The sequence below is a fragment of the Zingiber officinale genome, chromosome 1B (genome assembly GCF_018446385.1).
Source record: "Zingiber officinale cultivar Zhangliang chromosome 1B, Zo_v1.1, whole genome shotgun sequence".
NCBI lineage: Eukaryota > Viridiplantae > Streptophyta > Magnoliopsida > Zingiberales > Zingiberaceae > Zingiber > Zingiber officinale.
The window spans coordinates 137,732,029-137,749,545 of NC_055986.1; the positions used below are offsets into that span (position 1 = coordinate 137,732,029).

Genomic DNA, 17,517 nt, shown 5'->3' on the forward strand with positions numbered 1-17,517 from the left:
CTATATATTTTTAATGTGAAATTTTAATTATATTCACAATAGGTTGCCCCCTTAGACACGCACGCGGGGCATGCACTTGGGATGGGCGCCCTACGTAAACCAGGTGTCTATATATATAATTTATTTATTTATTCACAATAATATCTCTCTCACATCGTATCTTTTGATTCATTAACTTTACATCTTTGTTTGGTAAGCAAGTTAAAAATGAATTATTGACATCGCCATTATGCCAATAATGCACGCTAATCCAAGTTTATGTGCTAAAATTTAGTTTTGAAGGATTATGGCATCTCAAAAGTCTACAACAGACCGAAGGCTCTTAATTTACTCTCTCGACTCCTTTAATCATATGAATCATTTATAGAGACAGTATTTAGGGTAAGAGAATGGATTGGTTTATGGTCGAGTGATGCAAGTTAGAGAATAATAATAAGCTTCGAATTTCAGTTATTAGTTTAAGTGAATGAGCAGAAAGGACAATTAAAAGATAGAGACATCAGTATTGTTGTTTGTTGTATATGTAACTAATCTTTCGAATCAAATGTCATCTTTACCAGCTCTACTTTCTGCTGATACCGGATTCCAGATTAGTTATGGTAGTAAAAAGAACAGGTACAGAGCTTCTTGCAGATCTGCCCCAGTAAAGCTGGGGAAAAGAATGTGAAAGAGTAGCACAGAAAACTCAAACCATAACGGACTATAATATGCCAAGACTGAGAGATACAAGTTACACCAGCAAGAAAGAAAAAGCACAGACGAGTAGATAACCACCACAAAGGGGCATGTGAATTTATCACTCTTTACATAACAAACCTGATATTATTGTGCATTAAAGAATATGAAACACACTATGAATGAATATGTCTCTATTTTAGGAGAGGTCGAAGATTGGTGACTAATAATTAGCAGTAAGGGAAAAGAATGAGACCCATCTTGACTTCTTCAAAGAAATAAAAGATGTGTAAACATAGGAAGACCTCTAGCTGCAGCGAAGGATAAGGTAACTTCATTCTTCCATAAGGTCTGTTGCAGCTAAAACATAGTCTTCAATTCACATGTGTGATAAGTAAACAAAAAGCTGGAAAAAATTAATCATTTATTGCTTCAATTGTTTCCTGGAATTGAAGCCAGATCCAATAACGATCTCAGCTGTTGCTAAACACAGTAGGTATGGGATTGTATATTGTCCAACTACTGTGTTCCAATGAATGATTGAGCATCCATGTTTAGTGAGATAAGAAAATTGCTGGACTTTGAAATAATAGATAGATCACTATATCAGATTTTGCACTGGTTTGAATACAACCTGTCTGAGGAGATAAGCTCTGTCACCAAACTTCTCAACCGCATCGCTGAGATACTGGGCCTAACAATGTTGACATTGACCTGGCTCAAACAGGGATCACCTTCCAAATTCTTCACTGCTCTGTATCCACTTTTTCCAAAGCATCGCTGTCTTGATTTGTACCTTAACATCTTCTTATCCACCTTCTTTAGAACAGGATCTTCTTCCATGAACTTCCTAGCAAACGCTGCTCTGCTCCTCGTCATGTCCTTCAGGTGTGTTTTGTTGAGAAAAAGGGGCTCCAATCCCGGTGGATCATCCCAAACAAAGTACCTCAGATCATTGTTGACTGTTGTGTTTCGGAATTCTGGAGAGTTGCATATCACAGTTTGGAAGTAGGCTTCTGTCGAGTAGGCTACATTGGCAAAGTACATAAGCAATTTTCGAGGAAGGTTGTCTGAGCCATGCACACAGTGCTCCACAAAAGGTCTGCTAAGAATCACCCACGGAGAACCTGTTTACAATATCTAAAGGATAAGTACTAAAACAGCAAAAACAAATTTTTTCTTCCTGATACCATTGTAATATATTGGATAACAATTTGGCTTTTGAAGTTGATGAAAACGCCGCAAAACTATACCAAGAAATTCTAGATTCAATATCAAAGACATCAAACATCATCATCATCATTGACAAACTAAATAAAGAAACAAACACAATATGATTGTTTGCATTAAGCAAATTGGTGCACCTGTGAATAACTTGAAGGAATTTGGTGTCTTGCGATCTCCTGAAGTGATTAAAAGTTGTGTATTGTTTTCCATAAAAAGATTGGGGTCAACAATAATTTTGTCAAACCTCTCATACCTAGCATCAAAAAAGAATAAACACTTGACAATATTCCGACTGAAAAAATATGCATTGTAATCTGTCGTTGACATAGGCTTACTCTTTCCAACCTAAATCACTTGTGTGATCGATGAAGTTCAAATTCCTAGGCAAAGAGGTGAAAACATGAAGAAGATCTGCACAAACATAAAATTTTAAGCATCACAACAGGGAAACAACATATGAAACATCTAGGATCAGAAATCAAAAGATTGATCAAACAAACATCAAAAACATGGACTTCTGCAGCCATGATCAATGCTTTATATCCTAGACAATAAAATATTCTGACTCTGAAACCAGTAAAAATTTCAAAGCACAAATATATAGTTTGTACAAGTGGAAAACCACAACAACAACAACAACAACCAAGTCTTTTCCCACTAGGTGGGGTCGGCTATATGAATCCTTTTACGCCATTGAGCTCTATCTCCTATTATATCATCATCTATATTTAAATAAATTTTATCTTGTTTTATTGTTGTTAACCAAGTCTTTTTTGGTCTTCCTCTTCCTCGTTTGATATGCATGTTTATCATAGTTTCACATCGCCTAACTGGAGCATTTATTGGTCGTCTAAGTACATGTCCGTACTATCTTAAACGTGTCTCTCGGAGTTTTTCTTCAATAGATGCAACTCCGACTTTCTCTCTAATGCTCTCATTTCTTATTTTGTCCATCTTCGTATGCCCACACATCCACCTTAACATCCTCATCTCTGCAACTCTCATCTTCTGCTCGTGTGCTCGAGTCATAGCCCAACATTCAGCTCCATATAACATAGCAGGTCTAACTGCGGTTTTATACAAGTGGAAAACCACAAATCATAAAAATAACATCCCATGATTGGGAAAATATCTTGGAGAGCACAATATATAAAATACACATTCATCTCATTTGATTTGGTTCACTTCTACAAAATAGACGACTAAATATGTTCTTACCATAAATAAGCTATACACAATATAAGAAATATTTTCTGATTAAAAATCAGGTATTTAGTCTTTAGTCTATCTGCAAGAGACAGAAAAAGGAGAAAGCAATGAATTCATGAAGATTAATACAAGATAACCCTTATAAAAAAGGTTTTGGAAATAAAGACACATGTCACAACATTGGATGCATGTTTCCTTAAAAACTATGCAAGAACACATAAATCTGGGAACATTTAATTCAGTGGATATACAATATTGGATCAAAAGCATCTAATGGGGGAATTACTGCAGGCCATTATAGTTCCTCAGATAACCTGATCGTAACTCACAGCAGAAGTCTTCATCATCTTGGTTTTAGGGCTCAATTACAACTAACTACGCAGTACATATGTTGTCAGCTTCAAATACTTGTAGATCAGCACATCACAGTGCTTACCATTTAAAACAAGAGACGATATTCATATACTGCCTATCATCCACAAAATAAGATGATACTGCATTCATATTCAAAACAATCAAGACAGTTGACCATATATTCAGCACATGAAACCAATTGTTCTTTTCAATGTTAGGCAAATAAGAAGCAAGAATCATGTGCAAGAAAATACCATTTCGAAATTCAAGCAATGCCAAGTATTGAGTCTTCAGCAATAAAAGTACAGTAATCAACGTTGCTGGAGAGTCGGAGACTGTAGTTTTGGCTGTAGCATGATCTCTCTGTAACTATAGTAATTCAATACTTCTTTTTTTATTGGTTGAATTTCAAAATGGTAGGTTAATGAGATTTTCTTGCACATGATTCTCGCTTCTTATCTGTCTAACATTGAAAAGAACATTTGATTTCATGTGCTGAATATATGGTCAACTGTCTTGATTGTTTTGAATATGAATGCAGTTTCCACCGTGAGTTCTGTGTGAAGGCACATCCTTAGTAATACCAAGGCTTTTTTTTGTCAATATTCCAAATGCAGGAAATACCATGAAATTACACAAAAATCAGTGAACAACAGAAATACAAGGCTAACCATGACTAAGTAAATTAATTAAAAGAGAATCATAGCACTCACCATCCTGAGTCACAAGAGGATAGTCCACAGCACTCAATGTTATGAACCAGTCCCAATCCGCATCAAGCCTGAGCAGAACTGCTGCTCCATGAAGTGTTGCAGCAACTGCTGATGGTCCAGTTCGATCCACTGGATAACTCTTCCCAACAATATCAACATTTCTAAAAGCTTCGAATAGCCTCTCGGATTCAATGGAGTGTGCCACGTATTTCCTCTCAAGATCATCACAGCCTGAGTCTAAGTGAAGGAGATAATGGTTCCTCGGATGGTATACTGCCTTCAAAAGCCTCAAAATTTTCTGAGCATCACCACCAGTACCGGATATCCAATATGCAAAAACTGGAGGATCTGAAGGCCCCTTCAACAGAGGCCTAACTGCAACTTCAAGTTTCTGGTTAGCAGCCCATCCTCCTCCTATGAACCAATGAGAAAGAACTACTAGGGTAATTGCAGCGACAACGAGGACTGGGATTCCTATAGACCGAGGAAGCCTAAATCGCCACATTGAACTGCCTGGGTCCAACATCTACAACCCACTTTATCGAATCAGAAACGACGCCGTGAATACAAGCAGGAAACCGACGAACAAGTATGAAATAATCACTTTTATGAACCGTAAATAACCGCGCAATTCTCAATTAGCCTTATATCTCGAAATGGCACCTTAATTTGGATCGGCACACTGAGAGCAACAACTAGTGCGGTTGTAAATCAAACTTATTCTTTTCTTAAATAGTAATGAACGGAGACTAGAAGGAATTCTTCAAGAACCAAAATTTAATTTTGCGAGACGAGCAGAAATGAATATCTAATAGTGTTAAATACGCAAGCAGGACAACCAAAGGAAAATGATAGTTTACCCAATTCAAAAGGTATAATGTTCCTCGTCCCAAATCTGCAAAAGAAAAAGAGAAGAAAAAACGACCGAAAAGAAATTGCGGGACGCGACCTTCTCGAATAACGGAACACCTAGAGGGGAAAAGGGCGAATTTTGCTCAAAGACGGAACTGACAAAAGAATTGGCAGATCGCAAGAAGAAAAACCGAGTAAGATCAAACATTCACCAAATCAAGAATAGAAATGGCGCATCCCAAATCCGTGAAAATTTTAAGAAGGAAGAAAACACAAACACAAGAGGGAAAGTCGCAAGGCGCCAAGTAATTCTTGTCCGGATCGACGACAGAACCAAGAAAGCGTAGAACAAGTGACGCAGGACAGGATCCAAGGATCGAACTTTCGAGGCGCTTACCACAGATCCCCAAAGAAAAATGCGAGATCTTTTGCGAGAAGCCCCCTCTACCCTGCAGGAAACGAACCACAGAGCGCCACCTTGGAGAAATCGAGAGAGAGAGCTTGCAAGCGCCAAATGCACGAGCGGTGGTAGGAGTCGTGAGCCGGAACTACTGCTCGCCAAACCCTCGAAGGTTGTGAATGAGAGGAACCTAGGGAAAAAAACAGATGAGAGAGAGAGAGAGAGAGAGAGCAAGGCGGTGAACTTAAACGGCCGATAGCATAGCTGTATCTTTCGCCGTCGTGCCTCCCGTACAGTGGGAAAGAACAGTGGAACCAACAACAACAAAATAAATAAATAAATATATATATATAGAGAGAGAGAAATAGTAAATTATTAATATGGTAGATCAGATTATCAGAATCATTATATATAAAGTATACAAGAGAGGCATCATTATTTTTATAAATCAACTAATGTCATTTAAAAGGAAGACATTTTTATAAATAAATTAAAAACTCGCAATTTAACAAAAAAAAATTAAAAGAATATCTCACTGTAATTTTTATATTAAAAATATTATTATAACAGTTATATAAATGATATAATATATTAAAATAAATTATTTTTTTATTCAATTTATTTAAAAGGATTATATATAATAAATATTTATATTATTCTTTTTAACTTAGTTAGCATTATTTAAATCTAATTAAAAATCACTTTAGTTTAGTTAAAATTATTTTAAAACTACTCCAGCAGTTAAATATTTAGGATTTTAAAGTATTTTAGAAATATAGTGGGTGTCTTTTAATTTTTTTTACTAATAATTAAGGATGTCTTTTTCATTTTTACCCTATAAAATTTTAAGTTTTAATTAATTGAAATTCTCAACATCTATTTTATTTTTCTACTAATTAACTAATCATTAACGTGGATCCGAGGGTGAATATTAAATTTAGATTCTACCAAAGCCTTCATAATAAATGGATTTTTTTTAAAAAAATTAATATACCCAATTTACACGGATTAATTCTAAGGTATAATAATATAGTTAGGGTAGGGCTTCACCAGACTCCCACCCAATGCAGCGCAACAGTCTAATAATTTTTAAACTTATATATTGAGCTTAAATCTAACCGTCCAGTAACTTTTATATTTTCAGTCCAATATAATTCAACAGGACATTAACTTTTAGGTTTATATATTGAGATCAAATATAGCAGTCCAATAATTTTTAGATTTATTTATTGAATTAAAAATATAGTAGTCGAATGAATTTTAGATTTATATATTATGTTCAAATTTAAAAAGGACTTTTTTTTTATTTCATTCAACACCTTGAAAAGCAACGAATCATAGAAAACACAGTCATAGAACATCAACAACAACTAAGGACAATTGAATATCCTAATTATGTCATTGCTAGAATGATCGTCCAACCCCCAAAAAATTTCCTACTGACCACTATAGTCCATCAATCTAATATTCTTATATCAAATGTCCCCTGATACGATGATAAAGGGGGCTTACTAAGTACGGGTCAAAGGACGGAGATAGCAGCCAACGTAAATGTCAAAGTCAAGGAGTTCAACGCTAGATAATCAACGGGCTCACCAAAGGGGAGTCGAGGGGAGCTCTACTGCAATAGCCGATCGGGCATAAAGCTCCCGACTGGCAAAGGGCTGGTCCAAGCGAAGTGCTCGTACAGCCAAAATCATCATGCATTCGTCACGGAGCAGAGGAGCGCTAGGACGACCGAAGCGTTAGTCCGGTCGAGCGGAAACAAGCTATCGAGTCGATTCACCGCTTAGAAGAGCGGCCAAGTCCAACCGAGCTTAGGAGTACTCAGCCGAGCGGCTATCCCTCTCGGCCGAGCAGAGGGATCACTGATGTATATCTTAATATCATTCTAGGAGATAGTACCGCTGACACAAGGCATGGTCAACAGGTGGATCTTACGACAGAAGCTTCTACTGTCTTGTCAAGGATATGCATACCCTGTTAAGGTATGGTGTCAAGGGTGTTGGTGCAGGTTGCACTAATAATCTAATTTTGATGTATGACAAATAGGTTAAAGTTAGATGTGTTGTTTGTGTAACCTTTCTACCAAGTGTGCAGGAGGTGACTGGTCTGAAGGACCTGACACCAAGCTGAAATCTAGCTAGGTCCGCGAGACCTGATAGCTGGTGGGAAGTTTAGATAGGTCTGCGGGGCCCGATATTTGGCGAGAAGTCTGGTTGGGTCCGCGGGACCTGATAACCTACCGAAGTCCAGTTAAGTCTGCGGCCCTAACAACTGGCGAGAAGACCTGGTGGGTCAAAGGCAAGTCGAGTGACTGCTGTTGGTAACTGAAGGTAAGCAACTAGAGGAGAGATCCATTGAGGGCGCGTTCCCCCGTTGAGAGAACTGTAGGCGTCGATCCAACTTAGCTCCATTAGGGAAACCTAAGTTGAGATCTTGATTAGATCTTAGTCTCAAGGAGACAGGATCTAATTACTAGTATCATTTGCTGAGTTGTACTAACTCTCTTTTACAGGATGAACCTATTTTTATTGCCCAGGACAAACCCTTTTTTGCAGGAGAAGAAGTACTAAAAAAGAGGGTCCAAGCACTCAGACTAGCTCGCCCTGGAGGCTGCTGCGAGCGCTCAGAGTCGGTCCAAGCCCTTGGAGTCAGTCCAGGCACTCGAACCGTAAAATTCATCCACAAGTTGATGTGGAGTACGTCGATTGGCCAAGCCACATGGTCCAGGCGCTTGGAGGGATTGATCCCGATGGACTGGCAAGAGGGAGGGGTGAATTGCCTGTTAAAAAAAATGAACCTTTCCTGACATTCAACTTAGATGAGTAGCAACAACATAATTATAACAAGTAAATTAAACAACTACAAAATGAAAGAAGAGACAAAGAAATTTACTTGGTTACAACTTAGGTGGTTGTTAATCTAAGACAAATGAAAAACACTAAAAGTCTTATTCGATGAAGCTGAGAAGCCTCTTACACTCGTTGAATGCTTAAACAATTGCTAGGAAATGAATACAAGAGTTGATGTCTATTTCCTAACTTCAGGGGTCTTTTTATAACCCCTGAAAAATTCTATCCGGGGTTGGTAGGTGCCTCCAGCAAGCTAGAAGGCGCCTCTAGCGAGGCAGGCAAGAACAAGACTTTATCCTCACCTATGACCACTTTTTGCCCAGTCTAAGGCACCTTTAAGTGATTGAAGGCGTCTTCCATGCCAGAAAGGCACGAGGGCCCCTCTAGCAGCATTGGAGGCGCCTCCAGCAGCTCCAGCAGCTCCGTTTTGCTCTTCCGCTATTCTATTCGTTTGGACGATTTCGACCAACCGAAATTGGGCTCATCCGAACTCATTTTCCGGCCTTCTCCTCGAGCAGCCATCCTCCTTAACTCCTCGTCCCTCGGACCACCGCATGCGTCCTTCTCATCAGTTGGTGTACTGTTCCGCAATACCTCGTCATACCTCGGATGCACCGAGCCCGTTGGCTCCCTTCGCGTGCCATTCTTCTCGCTAGTTGTGTCTTCCGCTCGACTTCTTGTGTTCCTAAGCTCCTGCACACTTAAACACAAGGATCAAATACACAAGACCTAACTTAACTTAATTGACCACATCAAAACTACCACGTGGTACTAACACTAGGCGCTCGGAATGAACCTATATAAAGGCCTTCGACCAGAAGCTGAAAATCAACAAGTGCTACAACTTTCACTCTTGCTCGGTGCATCGAAAAAGCTCCTGCGACGCTGTGACGCTCCTTCGATAACTATCGATCAAGATTTTCTCACTTTCTTTATTATCAGTAATTTTTATATATAATTCCTGTACTCAATCTATAACCATTCGAACTATTAGTGGATTGCCCAATGAAAGCATTCGTCAAGTGCGAGCCTTGGAGTAGTAGTCGTCGAAGGCTCTGAATAAGGTAAAACCAACTTGTGTTAACGCTTGGCTTCTCTATTTTCTTTTCTTCTTTTATTCTTTTATTCTTCCGTTGCGTACCTATTTTAATTCGCTATCGATTTTCGACGATCGCGTGCGCGCTATTCACCCCCTCTAGCGTCTTTCCGATCCTACAAGGGACACTTTCCTGATAGGTCATTTCATAGGACAAATTGAAGAACGTGTCTATGCCTTGATGAGCGTACACGTCGCCCGCTAGGTGCTATATGAAGGGGGTTCATGCACCGGTGAAGGTATGCATTATTCACTATTCATGCCTGCGCTTGTTGTTGTTCCGTTTTCTTCTTTCTTTTTGATGACTGACCTGAGCATTAAGGATCAACGCCGAAGACCCATTCCTTAACTCGATACTAACATTTCTTGTTATTACATATAGCGAAACGAGTTTCATATCTAATCAATAGAGTAATCACATCTTCAGTCAACCAACTTCTCAATTTTAGGATAGCATCATCCCCATTAATTTATTAAAGTTGAAACTCTATATTTAAATATTTATAAATATTTAAGAAATTGAAAAGATTATCTACCACGACGTCATTATCGTGGGGGCTCATATTGATTTTTTTTTTTTTTCCCATATGACGTGTTGGTGTTTGATTTTTATAAAACATGCTACTATCAAAATGACTCACGACTAAGACATTATTCCTTCATATTTTATATTCTTTAAATCAAAAGAAGACATAAGAGTAAAATTGATTATCTGAATCATTAAAAAAGACAGCCTCATTTAAAAAAAAAAGTCAAAAAGAAAATACTCATTATATTTTTATACTAATTTTTTTAATTCATGCTGTTATAGCAACTTAAGAGTATCGACTATAATGCCGTAGTAGTTCAGTTTAACTATTATAATATATTAAAAATATTTATTTAAAAAAATTAACTTATCAAAAAAAAATATATAATACTTTTATATTTTAAAAAATTTACTAAGTTAATTAAAACATTTTAAATTTAATAAAATCACTTCTTATATGATTGTTATAATATTTTAATAATTATTTAATGATTATAATATTATCGTAGAAGTCAACAAATGACTATTATAATAATTTTATAGTAATTTCCATTTTTAAAAATAATTTTAATTAAATTTAAATAATTTTTAAAAATTATCCAAAGGTCACCAACAATATCTATTGATATATACTAAGGAGGTGATAGTTCCGTTGACTGGATGAAAACCTCATTCTTTATAAAATAAAATTAAAATCAACGAAGACGTTCCTAATATTGGAACTCCGAAGTTCAAGTTAGAAACAGGAGGGGAAAATAATAAATATTAATTTGTTATAAAACAAAATCAAAATCAGCGAAGATATTCCTAGCGTTGATCTTTCGAAGTTCAAGTCAACTACCGATCCAATAAGTAATCGAGTGACAATCAACGATCTAACCCATGTCACACCTATTTGTGATGCTCTGCCCCCAGATCACTCTCGAGGAGTTAGTCCATCACACCAACTTCTAAAAATGTCATACTTTTATATTGTAAGGTGTTTAACTAAGATATTTTAATAGTTTCATAATGATCAAAATAAAGTGTGATTCCCATCTAATAACGGTTAGAAAGAGCATCACGAGTTGTTTGCATAATTCAAGAAACTTCAGCAGCAAATCAGAATGCAGAAATTCCACATTGAAATGTTTGAATAATAAAAATAATTCGCATCTGCATTATATATATAATACGGCTACGAACAAAGTGCAATAGGAAACCTAGAAAAATTTGCAATTTTACCCTTGAAGAATGAGAAATTTCAATGAGAAGACACTTGCTCCTCGAACTCCTTGGCGTTCCCAATCGAGCACTCCGCGAACCGCCGGATCCCGAAGTGCCTCATCTCCACCCCCTCCACCGCCCCATCGATCGCCATCTCCGCCACGATCCTCCCCACCACCGGACCCATCTTGAACCCGTGCCCGGAGAACCCGCCGGCGACCACCACGTCCTTCCCGAACTCGCCCCCGAGGAAGTCGATCACGAAGTCGCCGTCGGGCGTCATCGAGTACAAGCATGCCTGCGTTATGACTGGATTCCCTGACTCGACCTTCCCTGGCAGGATCTTCCGGATCCACTCCCCCACGGAGTCCACCATCACCCCGGAGCTGCTCGCCGTCCAGTCTCGCCGGTCGGGGTCGCACGGCCGGCCGCCGTGCAGCGCGATCTTGATAAGCCCTGGGAACTCCAGCGACGGCGTTCCGTATATGTAGCTGTCGCCGTAGCTGGCAAAGGTTGGGAATCCTCCCTCCGCCGTGAACTCCGCCTCGTGCCCTGCTTTGATCTTCCAGTAGCAGATGGTGGTGTGCAGGGGCTGGATGGGAAGATCGATTTCGGTAACTGATTTGACCAGTTTCTTCATCCACGCGCCTGCTGTTATCACGCATTTGCTCCCTAAAAAGATTTCGCCACCGGCGGCGCGGACGCGGACACCTTCTCTGTTTTCGCCGTCCTTCTCGATCGCGATTATTCGGGTGCGGTCCTTCAGAATCGCCCCTTTTTTTAGGGCAAGAGCTTGGAACATCGCCACAGCCTTGGTCGGCCTGATGACGCCGCCGATGTCGGAGACGACGCCGATCCATCCATCCGGGAGAGCGAACACTCCGGAGAAGACAGAGGACGAAGATCCTCGGTCGATAAGGCGGATGTTAACCTCTCGATGATGGCCACCGGAGTCAATCACAGACTGGAGACTCTTGTTGTCCTCGGGGCCGAAGTCGAAGTGGGCGGTGGAGGTAACAACGCGGTAGCCGGCCTCGGCCTGGGCCTCCTCCCACAAACAGCGAGCCTCGAGGACCATAGAGGGGTAGTAGTCCTCCGGGTATGTGGCGCGGATGGTGCGCGACTCTCCGTGGGAGGAGCCTAGGCCGTGGAGGAAGTCGAACTGCTCCAGAAGCAGCACGCGGAGGCCGCGCTTGGCCGCGTAGTAAGCGGCGCAGCTCCCCATGATACCAGCGCCGACGACGACGAGGTCAAACCGGTCGCCGCTTGCCGCCGCCATTGCCGCTGGAGCGCTCTCTCTCTCGCTACTGTCGAGCCCTGCTCACGATACCAACTGTTCAAGTCTATGGACCGGACGGTAGAGGTGATAAAATTCCATGTTGAATTTTGACCTAAGCCCTAACTCCATAATAAAAATAATAATTCAAATATTTATAAAATATTTATCCTTATTTTTCATATAGGGATGTAAATGAACCAAACGATTCGTGAGCTATTCGGAGCTCGATTCGGTAAAAAGTCCGTTCGAGTTCGTTCGTTTATCTTATCGAGTCTAGCTCGATAATTTTATCGAGTCTAGCTCGATAATTTTATCGAGCCGAGCTCGAGCTTAAGGATATTCGACTCGTGAGCTCGTGGACATGTTCGTTTATAGGCTCACGAGCCAAAAAAAAATGAGTTTTAAACCGAGCCAAAAAATGAACTCTAAAATGAGCAAAAAAAAAAAAACCTCTAAAACGAGCTTTAAAATGAGCCAAAAAATGAGTTCTAAAACGAGCTCGTTTAACGAGTTAGGCTGGTTAATTTTGATAATCGAGCTAATAACGAGCCAAGCTCGAACTGTTCGCGAGCTTGATAATTATAAAACGAGCTGAGCTCAAGTCTTGTGATAAAAATTCGATTCAAGCTCGAGCCGAGCTCGAGCCTAAAACTGTTCGGCTCGGTTTGACTCGTTTACATCCCTAAATTCCACATGATATTTATTTTATTTTACAAATATTTTAAATTTTACAATCAAATATTATATATGGCAAAAGACAATTTACTCACCTTAATATAGATGATCAAAACATAAGAAAAATTCATATGATAACACCCCAAATAATCAAATATTTCATAAACTATATATTTCAGACCTCACCTATCAAATATCTCTCATTCTACTAATAAAAAAATTAAATTAAAAAAATAAATAAATAGGTAATCGTTGCCTATGTGTTGGTGAGCCCTGTGGCATGCCACCATGCATCCCGATAACATGTTTTTTTGTTTTTTCTGTTTTTTTTTTAAAATAGAAATCACTGGAATAAGATTATATCCAATAATTTCTAATATCTATCAAATATACGGGATATAAGATGATGCCGAATGATTTTTAATATCTCTTATATATTTCAATAGGAGATGTTTGAGAGTGGGGATACCCATTGCGCATGCCCTTAGTTGAATTTGTATTTGATATCGTCATTGAAATTTATCTTTAAAATTCTAAAAATTTCAGATTCTTATTAAATTAAGATGGAGAATCTGCTCGATATGAACTCGGGTAGAGAGTGATTTTCACACGTGAATATTTATTGACAGTTTTTGTCGCATTTTAATCAGTGTAATGATATTATTAAGAGATGCATGTGCCTGTTAGCGATCGAAAAACGTGCAAGAGAGGAGTGTTATTGTGTTAAAATAAACTTTCACGTGAAAAGATTCCATGTGAGGTATTTGCTTAATGATGGTTTATTAGTGTTTTTTTTTTTTGACAATATTTCTGGTCCAATGTTGTTGCTGCTAAAATGCTAATGTACAAATTTTTTATGCTCTTTGTCATTTTGTTCGCACAAAGCTGCTGGTACGATCGAATACAGGGGCTAAAGTTGCAATATTGTTCATTTGCTATTGTAATCTTCTAAATTAGATCTCCAGTTAAAAAGCTATGGTCATTATAGTAAGGTTTGAGTTCAAGAGAATTGAGATTTTCTTGAGATTGGACATAGCCATTAAATTGTTTAACTCTTATTAATTGCTCTATCCTATAGTACATTACATGTAAAATGTATTGTTATAATAGCTAGGTTTTTTGATACTAACAATTTAAGAACTATGTAACTTGGTGCACGAAGCTCCTGTTATGTGGGGTTTCGAGGAAGGATTCATTGTACGCAGTCTTACTAATAATTTAAGAGACTATTTTTTAAAAAAAATTTTAGAATATTTTAATTTATGTTTTACTTATTACCTAAATATACCAAGAGATGGGACAAATTCTTCTATTTTCTCTCCGAGAGGTAATTGTGTATCATATAAATTATAAATTACTGAAGTTAACCTTGCGCTTTCTATTTTTGCTATATGGTGGTAAAAGATGAATACGCTCGCGTCCCAGGATAACACAGAATCATGGACGACTACTAACCTTTGAGTAATGACTAACACATAAAGGAGATATTTATCTCGACTTTATCGAAATTCGAACTCCAGATTTTATGATGACAACACTTCGTGCGCTAATCATTAGATCATCCCGAAATGACTTCTATTTTTACTACCTGTATGTTGCATACGTGGTCCATATCTATTGAATAGTTAAGTGTTGCCAACTATCAGGAGCAGCAATTAAGAATATTTAAAGTACAAAGCGATCTGTTTATAATAATTTCAGAGTAAGGTTTTTGTCTCCATGACTGTGTTATGGTGTAGTTTTAAATCACAGGGACAAGAAATGGGTTGTTTTAAATTTGTTTAGGGAACTGAAGGGCTAATATAGGCACTGCTCCAACTGTTTGATTTCCTTTCCAATATAAAAATATTCATAATGATCGTAATCTTTCTGCTTTAAAGTTTGATGTCCCATCAAAGTCCAAGATAATTTTTAAGTGTAGCATGTGTGGTATGCGGTGGCTACGTCTTCTTATAGCTAATTTTATTCCAATACTTATCAACTTGAATACATTTGCCTACCACTTGCACAGATAAGCGAAGAAATCTGCTAATCTGCCATATTAAAGTCCAAATTAATAATTGCTGATTCCATATTCAAATTGAGTTAGTCAATTTTTCTCCCTAGAGGGCTGGAGAAGAAATGACATGATTTAACGACTACGGTTGGAACAGAGTTCACATGATGTTGTTCGCTTGTGGTCTCCACTTGGGACATAATTGATGGATATGATGACACATCATCTGGTCACATTCTTATCCTTGATTGGAAAATAGAAATGCATCGAATTATCATCCAGATATCTATAATTTGACATTCAATTATGACATATTTATAAAGATTTTTTTTTCAAATGAGACATGTACTCATAAGAAACTGGGTTTCTAGACCGTCCATCATAAATACTTTTTGATTTATCCAAAAAATTTTATGGAATCGGATGAGTCGCACCAGAGGTGTCAAAGTCTTTTTCTTTTATTCTGTACAAGGTATCTCCAGAGATGCTCTTTTAAAAGATGCAAATAAACCATGACCTTATCATATCTGCAGTGACATAGCCCACTTGTTGTGATCTACAATATATGTCCATTGAGAGAGTGATTGATATGGAAAAAGATAATTGAATTGTCTAGCCACGGATTGAAGATGGGTGGTGATTTTGTCTAGGAGCCATTAGGGACGTAGACAGACATGACAAATATATTTTGATCCATATTTTTATTATTAGTAATTATTACTTCATGAAGTTGTCATTGTTGCAGATCCACATTATTAGATGTTGCTGATTGCAACAAGTTGTCATTGTGGGACATTTCCTTTTGATTAAAGAAAAAGGAATGACAGACAACTATAGGGGAAACTGGAGGAGAAAAATAGGGAGGAAAACTTAATTTATGTGTTCACTTCCTAGATTAACTTCAATATTTTTATTGTAAGTGGAGCTTAAGGATTTGTAATCAAATTGCAAAATCCAATCCCGTCCAGAAGCTGAGTCGGATTGAGGCCGGTCGAGCTGTCGCTGGGGTTGACGGAAAGTCGCTGCGGAGCCTGACCGATCTGGCATCCGCCGAAAAAACTTACACGAGCGGATGACGAGGGGTGATGACAACGCAAGGGTCCTGCGTACACTCGGACGAGCCCATGAGTCGTTAGAGACCAGAAACTAGGAAAAAAGTCTCCGGGTCGGGCCCTCCGACGCTCAAGTCAGGTACTTTTTTCCCAGAAGCACAGAGAAAGGGCGAAAAGTGAAAGACGAGTGTGAAAAGACGAGTGAGCGTTCCTACGTAAGGGACAAAGCTTCCCTTTTTATACTACAAAGGATGCTTCTGGAGTCTGACGGGTGTCAGGGAATGTCGGATGTCAGACTTTATCTGGCGGTGAATGACACGTGGTGTCCTCCTATAGGTCTAGGAGGGAATCGGCGGGTGGTGAGCACCAGACCGTTAGCATATTCTCTGACAGGCAGTGATTATTGTCTGACAGGTTGTTACGATTCCCTGACTTGCTTGTCGTGTAGTGCATGCTTGCCCCGATCTGTTAACCCTGAACTGGGCTCCTGTGCCTGCCAGCCTCACTTTGTGGGGTGTAGACCTATATTTCCTAACCTGCGTTTGTCGCTTCCCAAATTCAGATCTGTACACCAGCCCTGTCCTGCGTGTCCTGTTTTGTGAACTCTTAACCTGCCTTACCTTGTATCTTGACCTGTATGCCTTGGTTTGGTTCCACTTATCCTGTGTCCCGACCTGTACGCCTTATTCCGATTCCGTCTATTCCGACCTGTACGCCTTAGTCCGATACTGTCAGTCTCTACCTATACGCTTTAGTCTGATTCTCTCTGTCCAGACCTGTACGCCTTAGTCCGATACTGTCTGCTCCGACCTGTACGCCTTAGTCCGATACTGTCTGTTCAGACCTGTATGCCTTAGTCCGATTCTGTCTGTCCCAACATGTACGCCTTAATCCATGTATCCTGTCAGAAATCCCGATCTGTATCCTTAGCTTGCACATCCCGACCTGCACGTTGTGCTCCAGGTACCCTGTGCCACAAGGCTATAAATCCTTACCTGTATCCTTGGTTGGCACATCCCAACCTGTACGCTTTGGTCCCTGTGTTCTATGTTGCAAGGCTATAAATCCTGACCTGTATCATTGGTTGGCACATCCCGACCTGTACGCTTTGGTCCCTGTGTTATGTACCGCAAGACTATAAATCCTGACCTGTATCCTTGGTTGGCACATCCTGACCTGTACGCTTTGGTCCGTGTGTTCTGTGCTGCAAGGCTATAAGTCTTGACCTGTATCATTGGTTGGCACATCCCGACTTGTTCGCTTTGATCCCACTAATCCTGTGTCACCCGGCTATAAATCCTGACCTGTATCCCTGGCTCCGAGTTCCTACTCGACACGTAGGTCTAACCTCGGAACACCACTTGTGCCCGACTCAGACCATCTTGTGCTCAGGCCCTTT

General features: G+C 39.2%; 2 protein-coding genes across 2 annotated transcripts; both read right to left on the reverse strand.

Annotated features, from left to right (window-relative positions):
• Window positions 1-987: 987 nt before the first annotated feature.
• Window positions 988-5,755, reverse strand: LOC121981600 (beta-glucuronosyltransferase GlcAT14A-like). Its single transcript, XM_042534201.1, has 5 exons — window positions 5,428-5,755; window positions 4,179-4,704; window positions 2,238-2,313; window positions 2,040-2,155; window positions 988-1,802 (listed from the first exon to the last, which is right to left on the reverse strand). Exons 2-5 carry the CDS (start codon window positions 4,702-4,704, stop codon window positions 1,282-1,284), a joined length of 1,239 nt encoding a protein of 412 aa, XP_042390135.1. The 5' UTR covers window positions 5,428-5,755; the 3' UTR covers window positions 988-1,281.
• Window positions 5,756-11,017: 5,262 nt separating this feature from the next.
• Window positions 11,018-12,508, reverse strand: LOC121981608 (probable sarcosine oxidase). Its single transcript, XM_042534213.1, has one exon. The coding sequence runs from the start codon at window positions 12,393-12,395 to the stop codon at window positions 11,154-11,156; it is 1,242 nt and encodes a 413-aa protein (XP_042390147.1). The 5' UTR covers window positions 12,396-12,508; the 3' UTR covers window positions 11,018-11,153.
• Between the last annotated feature and the right edge of the window lie 5,009 nt (window positions 12,509-17,517).

Coding starts and splice junctions, on each gene's coding strand:
- LOC121981600 (XM_042534201.1), bottom strand. CDS start 4,704: ATGTTGGACCCAGGCAGTTCAATGTGGCGATTTAGGCTTCCTCGGTCT. Junction 2,156..2,237: donor AGTGATTTAGGTTGGAAAGA/GTAAGCCTATGT, acceptor TTTTGATGCTAG/GTATGAGAGGTTTGACAAAA. Junction 1,803..2,039: donor TTCCTTCAAGTTATTCACAG/GTGCACCAATTT, acceptor TATTGTAAACAG/GTTCTCCGTGGGTGATTCTT.
- LOC121981608 (XM_042534213.1), bottom strand. CDS start 12,395: ATGGCGGCGGCAAGCGGCGACCGGTTTGACCTCGTCGTCGTCGGCGCT.